A 13,188-nucleotide genomic window follows, 5' to 3' on the forward strand; every position below is an offset into this window, starting at 1 on the left:
TACCCCCACTTTTTAAAGTGTAATTAAACAGGTGTGTAAGGAATGCAGAGGGCGAGGAGGCGGTGCCCTAATTAAATTTGAGGTCGTGCGAAGAGAGAAAGAGCCGCCCTCTGTAGGCCGAAAAAAGTGGTAATGATAATGGAGAAGGAAAAGCTAGTTGGTGTTAACGATGTTGCAGGACTCCGGCTTGCAGTTAGATAGATATCCCAGGCATATAATTGGGATCAGCAACATGCCTTCCCTTAATTACTGTATTTTTGTAATTTTATCTGCCCTCAGCATCAGCAATCTCCCTTTTTCACACTCTTCCTCGTATTATCACCGCCGTGGCGACCTCCTGTACAAACTACACTACCTCCGCACCTGAATTCTTTTAACTAATCACAGTACCAACGACGAAAACATAAATGCGCTCTCTGCGTAGGCGCCACGCACGTCACAAGATGTCTGTCAATTGCTCGATATATTAAGTGAAATTAATTATTTTTCCCAATTTACATTTTCCTATTGATATTTTTGAAAAAGTAAAGCAGAAAAAATGTAGCACGACTATATTCCTGTAAGTTTACGATATTAAAAATGATGTGGCGCGCCATGATATCTTGTTGAATAACGCTTTGACATCGCCTGCTGGAAACAATCGCTGTGCCTGTCCAGTTCTACAAATTCCTTCCTATAACTCTAAACTCTATAACCTGTAAGGTATTTTTTGTTCGGAAATAATCTTCTTGCGCACCAACAGGACTGGACTGGAAGTTACAACCACGCACTAGGAAGAGCAGGAAGCCGCTTCAAAATCGAGGCACTTCTGGAGCCTTTTGACACTCTACTCTCAGAAAGAAGCACTTTGCTTATTTCAAAGACACTAACTACCTCATTTCCGGCAGACTGTACTGTTTCTTTCTGTGTTTGCGCACATTCAGTACCTATTCTACAGAAGTCCTCTAAAATATCAGTTCATATTCATATAGTGGAAATTCTAGCACTATCTACACAAAGAGGTAGTAAAAATAGCGAGGTTGGTCATAAGTGCAACTACGAATAGAAAACGACAGAAGATGAGACTGTATGTCAATGTCAACGCATATGGTGTCGCCTCAAATTCCATAAACTGAGTTTGATTAACTACCATTAATAGTAGGGTACTGCATTCTCCACCATATTGATCACTCAGTCATTTAGATATTTTATGAGCATTCTAATTGGTTCATAATATTCATGCTCCCATTAATCCATCATTTAGCCCTCCCCGCCACCCTCACTCTGTCTTCATTTATTCATATTTAATTATGTCGCATCAACTTTGACCTTCTACAGAACCTACAGAATTACAGAACCTACTGCATTCTTGTACATTTTCACTACGACCTTTCACCAGGAAAGCATGCCCTACGTTAATTGGGGGCTGATTCCCCTCAGTAATGATTATTTGAAACATTTTTGTAATAAGTACTTCAGGAAGTGAGGCAGTTATCCTCTAAAGTTCCTTTTTGGTGTAATGTTTGGCCTCACCACTCATAAACTGATTACTATTAACAAGGATGAAATCAGTTCAGAAAGTGCTAACTTCAAGAAAATGGCGGAAACAAGTAGTTGGACTTCTGTATCGAAGTTTTTCAGAAAATTCGATAAAGGGCACTTCTAAGTGAGAGGGTGAAGTGCCGTTTCAGAATAATTTATGGTCTACGCCTAAAGGCGGCTCATGTGTGTAACTGAAATCCCAGTTTCACTTTACTAATCCTGAATGTATCACTTTGCTGAGTATTTTTTGTGTAATTCCTGCTGCGATTTCCTTTTAACTTTCCTTTATATACAATGTAGAGCATACATGTAAATCAAAAATTGTATTAGAATACTTTCTAGGGCATACTGGGGATGCATGAGGGTAAAGTTGCTCCTAAAGTGCCATTCTAGTGAAATACCCCATTTTGACTCTAAGAATTATCATCTTTTAAAAACCCAAATCCCGAAATTCAGAGTGACAAAGTATATAATGTATTTAATGAGAAGCCAATCAGCAGATTAGATGTGGGATAGGAATTTAGTATTTATTAATTTATTTATAAAATAGTTCGGAGATGAGCCGGTGGTTATGGAGATGAGCCGATGGTTATGGAGATGAGCCGATGGTTATGGAGATGAAGAATTCAGGTGGTCGCTAGAATTTAGACGGAGTGGCAGACAGTGGTGGGGAGATCACAGCTAAGAACAGGTCTCCACTTTGTTCTGCACCTCAGCCAGGTGATGATGGCACAGTGGGTCTATGCTCTGTTCTTGGTTGTGGCGTCCTCAACCGGAGACTCGCCGCAAGTCCAGCCATGTCGGAAGGTCAAATTCACCGATTCTTACCTAGCAGTCGCTGTCCAGGTAAGTTCTCAAGCATTTTATCTTTTCGTAAGCGGAAGAAGTGGGTGTTACTCACATGCCTGTGTTTGCACCGGAAATACAAGTCATGTGGTCGCCAATAGTATCACAGAGAGGTCAGATAATAGATTTCGATTATCAGTATCACTTACAAATGAAAATGAAAATATTAGAATAAGTGTTTTCATTAAACGGCTTTGTGAATTGGTAACCTTTGTTGCACAAAACTTCTCAAAATGAAAACTTGTGAGTGAATTGGTTTCCTCAGGAGACTTTAACTTTGCAATAAACATTTCTCCAGCTACAGCCTACTTTTCTTGCTGGACGATTCGATGTTTCTATTTGTATTGCACATTGCTTTTATGTAGGCCTACAACTTCGTTTAAATCTTTTTCTAGACTAACTTGTTTAAAGCTACTTCTGAATGAAGAGTGGTTAGCCTGCGATAGAGGTAGCATTACGGCAATACGGTGCTCCAGGATATATGTTATAAAGGAGGTCGAAATACATGACCGGAACCATCAAGATCTCTTAGGTTTTTTTTATCGTTGCACATACGAGGTGTGTTCAAAAAGTAACGGGAATTTTCGTTTTTTGAAAAAAATATTTATTTATTCATCTACATTAATATTGTCGCCTTCAAAGTAGTCCCCTTCGCATACAATACACTTGTGCCAGCGCTTTTTCCAATCCTCGAAACACTTCTGAAACTCGATCTTTGTGATAGCTTTCAGCTCTTTCAGCGATTCGCTTTTAATGTCATCTATGCTTGTAAAACGACGGCCTTTTAATGTTCTCTTTATGTTTGGAAATAGAAAAAAGTCACATGGAGCCATGTCTGGCGAATATGGAGGCTGGGGCATCGTTAAAGTTTTGTTTTTGGCCAAAAATTCACGAACAAGCAATGAAGTGTGAGCAGGTGCATTATCGTGGTGCAAAATCCATGAATTGTTTTGCCACAAATCCGGGCGTTTTTTCGGATTGCTTCACGCAAACGGCGTTGAACTTGTAGGTAGTACTCCTTATTGATTGTTTGACCTTGTGGCAAGAATTCATGATGCACTATGCCATTAAAATCGAAGAACACAGTGAGCATAACCTTCACATTCGACCGCACTTGTCGAGCCTTTTTCGGTCTTGGCGATCCAGAATGCCTCCACTGGGACGATTGAGCCTTAGTTTCGACATCATATCCGTAAACCCATGTTTCGTCACCTGTTATAACACGTTTCAGTAGATCCGCATCGTTGTCGACTTCATTGAGTGACTCTTGAGCAACTTCCATTCTCCGCTGTTTTTGTTCGAAATTCAACAATTTTGGAACAAATTTTGCTGCCACACGTTTCATACCCAAAACATCCGAAAAAATTTCATGGCATGAGCCAATTGATATGGCAACATCATCAGCGACTTCTCTGATTGTGATTCGGCGATCGTTCATAACCATTTCTTTCACTTTTTTCACGTTTTCATCGGTTGTTGATGTGCTTGGACGTCCAGGTTCGTTCGTCATCTTCAACGTTTTCGCGGCCATCTTGGAAACGCTTATACCACTCGTAAATCCTTGTTTTACTCATAGCAGACTCACCATATGCCTTTATTAACATTTCACACACTTTATTTCATTTTTTACGCAAAATTTAATACAAATTCTTTGATCCATTTTTTTTAACAAACAAAAATCGCCAAGCTCGAAAAACACATCTAACCTTAACGGCTGCCACTTAAGAAGTAAACAATGAATATTACTGAAAATTTTATCGTACTTCAGGGGCATGTGTACCAACATAATAAAAAAAAAAAAATTTACAATCAGACTCTCCAAACCCGCGAAATTTAAAAATTCCCGTTACTTTTTGAACACACCTCGTATTTCCAGGAAACCCTTGCATCTAATTTGGTTCAACCAGAGATACATCAACTCCCATGTATCACTTTGAAACTATATTCGTAAAAAGTGTATTTTGTAGGATTTTTGGAAGGGTGAGTGAATTGCTTCCCTCGTACGTCTCAGAATTCTACGGTTCTATCAGCTATCAGCCATATATTGCTGGAGTGAAATGAATGATTTGTTGAAATTCCTAGCTTGAAGAAATTTGGACACTTTTGAGAGTTTTTATTTCAGGTTTTAACACATGTCGAAGATTCGTTGAACAAGACATCTCTGTTGAGTGGCTCCAGACCTATATTCGTCTCGGAATTGAGTGGAGACGATGTGAGAGATGAATGTGATTATAAGGAGGAGTTTCAGGAACTGGACGAAGAATTAGTTGAAGACCAGATCCTGCTAGTGCGACTGAGAGACCTTCTGTCGGCGGAAGCCAGACTCAAAGGACTGGCAGGCTACCAAGGACTGTCGGACAGCGTGCTTTCCGAAATAGTACACTCCTCCAATTCTACGGCCAAGGAACAGGTAGGTCTTTCTTTTAACAGAGACTCCTTTATCAATCCACATTTTGCCATAAAAAAAAACTCACGGAATAAAAAAATGTTTTAAGTAATTAATTGTAGGAAATCCATTCACTGATGTCAGGGCGTATCGCAAAAAAGTCGAAACTGTTATTTCAGATAAATCCCAAAAACTGAAACATTATTTATTCTTGTGGTTAAAAACCCTAAAAAAAAAAAACACTTTTCAAAATGGATCAGAAGACTATGAACATATATTTCCGGTGAAAGGTCAAAGTAAAATGTTTGCGTGGTTTGGTTTCCCTCAGGAAAGTTTATGGGGAAGGGGGGGGGGAACTTCGATAGAGAGGCGATCGTCTTTTCGCGACTCTTTGGTTGCGCTCCTGATTTGAAATGGATACAAATAAAATCTACCCGTCAGCAACTTACTTTTTTTACAAAGCAAGCGAAGGAATAAATCAAATATAACGCAGCACAGGAAGTGGTTGTGATTAAATGGTTAAAGACGGGAAGGGGGCCTGATTGTAATTATAATTAAATGGAAATTATTGCGAGATAAGGCAACTGAGACGCGACCCGGCGACTGGCCAATGAGACAACTAGCGCGCTCTAAAGACAAATATATTTAATTGCTTTGTTTGCGTACAGTGTTGTCGGTGAGCGGAAAATGGGAAATTAATTGGCAGAGGTAACCTGCTTGACTTTGGTCTGGAAAACATGGAATAAATTGAAAATCTAGTGAGGGGCAGGAAAAACTAATTAACCAGGAATGGAAGTAGAAAAATAAGAAAACTAAACATGGTCATAAAGCAGAAATATTTTCAACCCCCGCTGAACAATGTAATTTGTTTTCCATTTATCAAATCTTGTGATTGAATTATAATTTCCCTTTTTGGCATTCTCTTAACTCCTTGGCTCGTTAATTTCATCGGTGATGAGCGATGTTGTTGCCAAGTACAACGGGTAACGAATACAAATTAGCAATTCAAGAAACCATGTAGATCGCAATTAGCAATAAATGATCGTGTAGGTCTGTCTAAATTGTAAGTTTTCCTAATTGCAGTTTTTAGCAAATTACCCCCTCTAGTTTCAAGTTTTACCAAAATTAGGACATAAACCAGGAGCGAAATATAAGCACTGAAAACATTCGACACTATAATTTATGGAGTAGTCTATAAATTGAGTAAAATTTCATACTAATATGGTATTAGTATGTTTCATATGGTATTAGTATGTTTCATATTGTGGCTTAAAGTTGGAATGAAGTTTGACCCAAAACTAATGCAACTCTAAAAATTGATATTTGTAGTATTTACGTTTTATTTCTTGCCGTAAATAATGTATTAAATATCAATCACAGTTACACAGTGGCCGAGGGGGTGATTTTGAGAGTAGAGTTTAACATGTTACATCTCCAAAGTGACCTAATCACAGTGTCGGCTCCAGCACGGACCTGGTGAAACTTGTTTACAATATCATAGTTTGTTAGAATATCGTAGAAATTCAGTCCTGGAAATGTGTCGTTTCAGAGCTAGTTTTCCGCCCTAGCCCTTAATGTCATTTACATCGTTGTATTATATATATAAAATATTAAACTAGTTTACGGAGGACAAACTGATTCGAATTGGAAATGAAGAGAGTGTCTCAGACTTCTGGTTAATGGACCCCTTTACCAAAATAGAAACTGGAGTTTACAAGTTTGAAGTTCGAAGCCAAAGGACGTAGACTCAAAGAACATGAGACACTGGGACCCACAAAGATGAAGTATTGAATATCTGTAAGAATTCATTCAACAGAATACTTTTTTCTTTTTTTTAATTTAAAAACTGTTCCTTTCCTTGTATATACCGAACATATTACAGCTGATAGCAATATTACTACGTCACTCGCCTTAATTGCTTTAGAAATATTAACTATGTGTAAACTGGAAGGCTATTGACATGTATCTCTCGCCTAAACAACACCATCACCACAATCTAACACTGTGAATATCTTCGCAGGTGGTATTACAACGCTTTTAGCTGTAAACTTTCTTCAGGATATATTTTTTTTTGCATTTATTGTCTTCAATAATTAACCCAAAGGGAACCACTTCAGTTTTGGTTTTGTTTGAATCTTTGAACCAGGAAAAAATCTGTTTTAAGGCGTTCAGTAGACCCAAAAAGTGCTAATTTCTATGAAATTTTAAACGATCATTTCTTCAAGCAAGAGAAAATTGAAAAATTGATTAAACAAACATAATATCTATAATTGATAATCAAAATCTGTTCTATCATTACTTTAACATTAGTCCCAATTACAGCCTTCAGTCAAAATCAATTTACCGCAAGCCTACCTGGTTGGTGTGAGCCAATTAGATTGTTTTCATAACGTAAATTGGCAATTAACTTTGTGAAACACCTGCAGGGTGTTGAGGAGCGTGGCCGGCGGCTAAGGTAAAGCTTACGATATAAGCGGTACAGTTGGAGGTTAGAAAGCTGCATTCGGCGACTTCAGCCTGCAGAGTTCGGGGCACATTGTACATCCCTAATGTGGGCTTCTAACATTCTAGCCTAGAGGTTAAGCTTGAAGCAGATGACACTTTTTACAATGAAACTTCAACTTCATTGACAGAAAATTAGATTTTAATTGAGCTCATCCGGCCTTGGTGCCTGGGTACAAACCATGCATGAAAAAGTCGCATGTTAGTTAAAATTCAATAAAATACTTTAATTTTTAAAACTTATTTACTACAATGACTGTCGCCACATGTCCGTTTCCCAAGTCTAGCAATCTTAAGCTTAGTACTGAGAATACGAGAGTATAAACTAACTGAATAACCGGTATGGTGAAGTATACCGTTTATATCTTTATAAAATACCGATATGGGCCGACCATATTACATCCGCGTGTGGCATAGGAACTTGTAATCTTCTAATACCTAGTAGTATTAAAGCAATACTTATTAAAGCAATAAGAATATTTCCTGAGAACTAGCTGTATCCCTCGTTTTGTTGCTTTTCACTGCTTGTGTTCCTTTACTTTATTTTATTTGTGGCCTAACTAGTTACTGAAAACTACACCTAGCAACATACCAAAGTTACATTCGTTTTGTGCAGTTGTCAAACAGTATCTCCAGACAATACGAGTATATACGTAGCATTTTCACACATGTACAACATTCACTCTCCTGTAGCCAATAAAAGGCAGGAGAAAGGCACATTGGCGCATGTCTAGATGTGGAGGCTGCGATATTCCCTGAGGAGCAGAAAGACTGTAGTACTTGTGAATCAATCATTTACCACAGAAGCGCTGCTCTACTTCATTCTAGTTCTGTTTCCCATCTGTGTGTGTGATCTAGTGTCGGGTATCACTTCTTCGTGCGCATCAATGTTTACTCTCCGACAGCACTTTTTGCCTCAGACCACAGAAAACTAAATATTCTGTTTGAACACTCTTGTCGCAGTTTACACCAATAAATTTTCTTCAAATTTAGAATTGTACAAAATTTATACGTCACTACAAAAAAAATAATGCCGTAGCAGGAGAAGCGTGACGACACGACTTCCCAGAACCCACTAAAGTCGATGTTCTCTGAGAGAAATTTTCCAACCAAAGGCCTAACGTCTTTGATTTTATCCGTCATAGCTCGCATAGTTTCGGGTAAAAGTCCGCAACCGATTAGGAGACCTTTAGAGGATCATTCCGTTTCTGCAGAGGGTAGAATAACTAAAGTGAAAAACGTTGGACTAATTACAGGTGGACACTTTGATCAAGACGATGCTCTTAAGAAAACACATCAACTTCAAGCGGAGCAAAGCGCTGTCTTGCTATTTGATTCAAAACATGTCCAAGGAGGACTCCAATCTGTCCAAATTATTGTCTTCAATATCTCCACTAAAATATACGTAATATACGTAATGCTTTATGGTTGGTAAAACATGTTTCTTGTAAATAAAATTATTTTCTAAAATTCTTTTAATTTATTTAACGAGTGAATGGAGGACAAAGATTTTAGTGACTCTAGTTCACGGACTGGCCACAATAGCGCTACTAACAAACTGGTGTGAAAGAGTGTCGCCACATACTCTGACTTCTATGTTTACAGGGAGCGACAGCTCTTAAGAACCAGCTTGGCAAGGACAATTTGGAGGCTCAACCCCGAAACAAAAAGTCGTGGGATAATTTGTAAGAAAAAGTAAGAATTATTTTTTTTTTAATGCTTATTTGCAACTGTAATTGTGTAAATAGTTCTCCCATTTGCACATGGCGGCCAGTTTACAAACCTAAACTGGTCGACTATTCTTACTGTATTACACAACTTGCTCGCCAAAAAAATGCAAGGTGCACGGGTAGAAATGCGCTTCGTTTCTGAATGTTGCTAACGGGCTGGGAGATTCCAATTCTGAAGTGTACTGGCTGTAGGAACAAAATGGATGCAGAGTTTGCCGACGCGTCGCATGTTCGTACTTGTCTAAAATAGTGATAATAAAGTAACGTAATTTACTTGAAATGTTCAAAGGCGAAGATGAAATTGTAATGGTGCGATTAGGATTGATTGACTCCCCTTTTTTCATTATTTACTGTTTTCATTAAGCATTGCAATATGGACGCTTTTCGCTGACGGCATCAGACTTCGGTTTAGAAGAACCTTTATTGTGGTAAATGAAGACCAGCTTCTTTCTTTTGGTCCTGATACACCCGAATAGTGATGACCATATCTGTTCGGCATCACTTAGTGACGTCATGAAACTTATAAACATGGATAAATAAGTGACGTGGACTAGAGTGCGCTGAACTATTTACCTATTGGTGCTGCAAGACAGCGTGGTCCCATTTATCCTCTTTTGGTCGGTGAAATGTGCAAATCGAGGACAATCCTTTAGAAGTAAGAATCTAATAAACATCTTCCGGAAATCCATTTAATATAAAAACTAAATGGAAGTTAGATTTAATTAAAATCCTTATGAATGGAAAATGATCATTGAAGATTCCAAAGAAAAGTAATATAAGGTAAAACTTGTAGAATGATAACAATCTGTCACATTACGATGAATAATACAGTATGATGAATAATTATTCCGGAATGGAATGCATAATTAACTCTCTGTTGATAATTATAGTGTGCACAATGAATGCTTTTGAGACTTAAAGTTGAATATTGCTGAAATTATATTGAAGTCGTTCAATATTAAACTTGCAAAATTAAACATTATTACATTACACCTTGTAAGTGGAATATTTTAATTCAGGTTTTCTGAGAAATACCTAAGATCGTCTTGAAATTTAACTCTTTAAGGGTTAGTATTGGAGGAAATCTCTGCAACAGTTGAAGGAACAACGTAAAAGGCGCCTAGACGAACAAAAATACACCTGGAGCATTAATTCTCCAGCTACAGTTCTCGAAACCTTATAAATATCCTCCAGCATCATATACGTACTCAAAATACAAGAGCAAGACTAAAGTTCGCGAAAATTCTGGAAAATGAGTTTTCTTTCCTCATTTTTAGAAAAACTTTTATTGTACTAGATTCTATTTATGAAAAACTAATAAATGAAAAACCTGCAAATCAAAACTATAAACTATATAAAAAATAAGATAGCAAATTAAAAGGTATTATAGTTTATCAGGGATTACGGAGGTGGTATTTTAGGCACAAATTGCAGGGAATGCAACCTACACAACACGGTGGCATTCAATTAGGTCTCAACCCAAACTAATAATTTCATAATAAGGATTAAGGATAAACCGGGAAATTAAAAACAAAGCTGGGCACAAAGGATGATCCATGTAAATCCCCTCAACGCGGTCTATATCAACCAAATAAATCTGCGGGAACACAGCTAGCTGAGTGAGTGTGCGTGTGGTAGAATGCGTCATCGGGGTGGCTGGTGGAAACTACCTGAATAATCCAGCCCTGGCAGGCCTCTCACTCACCAGTAGTCTCGTTGTTTCTGCTTTGGTAGAAGGAAGAATAGAGGCATGGGCCTGGTCTCTAAAAACTGAGGGTCTGCTACCGGAAACCAAATCTAACTTCCTGCATAGTTACTATAACTGTCATGGCTGGATATTTGGAGGAACCCTCGCAATTTCCATTGATGCTCTCCTTTAAGCTAGAGGTTATTCTGATTGGATGAGCTAACTAGTTTTTATGGGGTTCCAAGCAGCCTGCTAATTCTCAGAGGTCAATTGCTTACTTCAAGACCATGAATAAATGGGTATAGTAGCACGTTATGCTAGCACTTCAGTGTCAATACATTTTCAAATGTTGATCTCGCAGGAACCGTCGGAGCTACATTAAACAAGCAGAAAGGTAAATATATTAAACAGGAAACAAGACGTAAAATAATTGGCAAGAGAACTTCCTGACTAATAACTAGCGCGTCCAATAAGAAGATGGTAAGACTAAGAAGGTATGAGTGTGTGCTATAATTACTAGATAATATCTTGTTGCGGTCTTAATTATGCTCGCTAATTGAACCATGAACTTATGAGGAGTGCATGAATCATGCCCCCGTAGTTGATAGGGTGGGGATTCTGTGCAGAACAAGGTCCTCAACTTCCCGCAAGTTTGAAATATTACACCAGCCTCCACTTGAGTCTAAACTGGAACATTAATACCAAGGAAAACCCTTAAGAGTTTATTACGTGCTTCATCCCAGAAATACAGACTAATATTCCATCTCATAAGATGCTGCAGAGATTGAAAAGTAATGAGACTGATTACCTTCCTAACTAGCATTCCGTGTCGAGTTTCAAATAATAATTATAGGCCATTGTACTTTGGTAGAGTATAGAAGTCTGCAGTTCAATTTGATTAATAGTGTCTTGTCGGCTGGGTGATAATATTTTTCCAATCGCATGCAATTGTTTCCGCAAACCTTGTGAATGTTTAGAAAAGAGATCGGAAGTTGTGCCAACTAAACGGGAACAATTTCAGGATCTTTGACATTTCATCCCGTCAATGGCATTAATAACTTGAAACTAGTCCATTTATTTGATGAATGACAATGCCGATTAATCAGAATGTAGATCGCCGGAAAAAGTATCTGTAAAATTACTTTCTCCTAATTGCATCGAATTTGTGCTGAATTTGTTGTTGATGTACTTTAGTAACAGCCAATCAAAAGTTTAAATGTAAATTTATTATTCTTTAAAAATAAAATAAAACTGTACTTAATTGTTAAAAAGGGTTTTTATTGATGGACCTATTTTTGATTTTTAATTACTCACTCAATGAAGTTATTGTAAACATTGCTGGCTGTAATCTGAACAGGAGTCCTACTCATTAAGAGGAAATGCATTTCAAATTTTCCCTTTTGCATTTGAATATCTTTCAAAGCATTAAAATTAGAGCATCTACTGTGAGTATTGATGTACGAGTAGAACTGATGAATGCAGTGGTGATAGTTTTATCTATGTTAGTTTTAGTCATTGAGAACATTTGAGAATGCCATAAAATACTTGAAATGAGAGGGAGTATTAAGAGAAGAGCCTGTTCCCAAATAAATAGAATTCATTGATTTCAATCAATATTGATGAGGATCACCTACAAGAATCATTCCCTTCTCCAGATTTGAATTAAAAGAAAACTAGTTTATTAAAATAAATCATTTTCATACCACCTTAAAGTAAAATCTAATACCATTTTTTCTTTATTAAATTATTATTTACTTCTAACTTTTAGTATGAAAGCCAAAAACAATCACGCAATCAAAACAAAATACCGAACGTACCTTTCTGAGAGAGAGAGAGAGAGTGATAGGATGGTCCAGCAGCATCCAATTAGAGAAAAGGATTTTATTTTATTTGCGTGCACTTTATTTGATTAAAATAATTATTTTACATTAACAATTTAATAAAAAATTTAACATAAATTACTAAAAAAACAATGAATTAAAAAGGGAACAAAAAAATTAATTAGTTTTCTGGAAAAAATGACATTCAACGAGCTCCCGTCGGTTCCAAAGGACCACAACCATGTTCCAGTAGCATGAGTATGTCGGCAACCATAACACAGAATATAATTAATAAATTTTAAAAAGCAATTATTCATTTAAAAGAAAAGTAACTTTTTGTACAAAAATATATTTGCAAAATAATAACTTCTGCGTCCATTTCATTTTTTGAAACTTCTTTAAAAAACTAATTTACGAGTATATTAAAATTAATTTAATGGGAACAATTAAGTTTCGATATATTTTAAGTTAATATTTGGAACAAAGTCCAACCTATTTAGTCCAAAGGGCATTTGAAGTCCAATTATTGTGAGAAAGCCGATTCCAATCGATATATTTTTTAGCGTTGGTTAAAAGAGAAACTTTGGAGAAGGCCACCATAAATTAAACATCCAATTTCGGAGATATTAAGTCTATATATTAGGAACCCAGTTAAATTAATTTCAACTACTGAGTTACTTATTTCTTGATGTTACA

The 13,188-nt window shown here is 37.0% G+C and overlaps 1 protein-coding gene across 1 annotated transcript; it reads left to right on the forward strand.

Moving 5' to 3' along the window:
- Window positions 1-2,138: 2,138 nt before the first annotated feature.
- On the forward strand, window positions 2,139-8,725 carry LOC141446589 (uncharacterized). The gene is made up of 3 exons (XM_074113131.1): window positions 2,139-2,367; window positions 4,490-4,777; window positions 8,512-8,725. The coding sequence occupies exons 1-3, from the start codon at window positions 2,245-2,247 to the stop codon at window positions 8,662-8,664; spliced, it is 564 nt and encodes a 187-aa protein (XP_073969232.1). The 5' UTR covers window positions 2,139-2,244; the 3' UTR covers window positions 8,665-8,725.
- The last annotated feature ends 4,463 nt before the right edge of the window (window positions 8,726-13,188 follow it).

This window comes from Rhodnius prolixus, unplaced genomic scaffold (genome assembly GCF_049639745.1).
Source record: "Rhodnius prolixus isolate KJV_2025 unplaced genomic scaffold, Rpr scaffold_7, whole genome shotgun sequence".
In the NCBI taxonomy this organism is placed as follows: Eukaryota; Metazoa; Arthropoda; class Insecta; order Hemiptera; family Reduviidae; genus Rhodnius; species Rhodnius prolixus.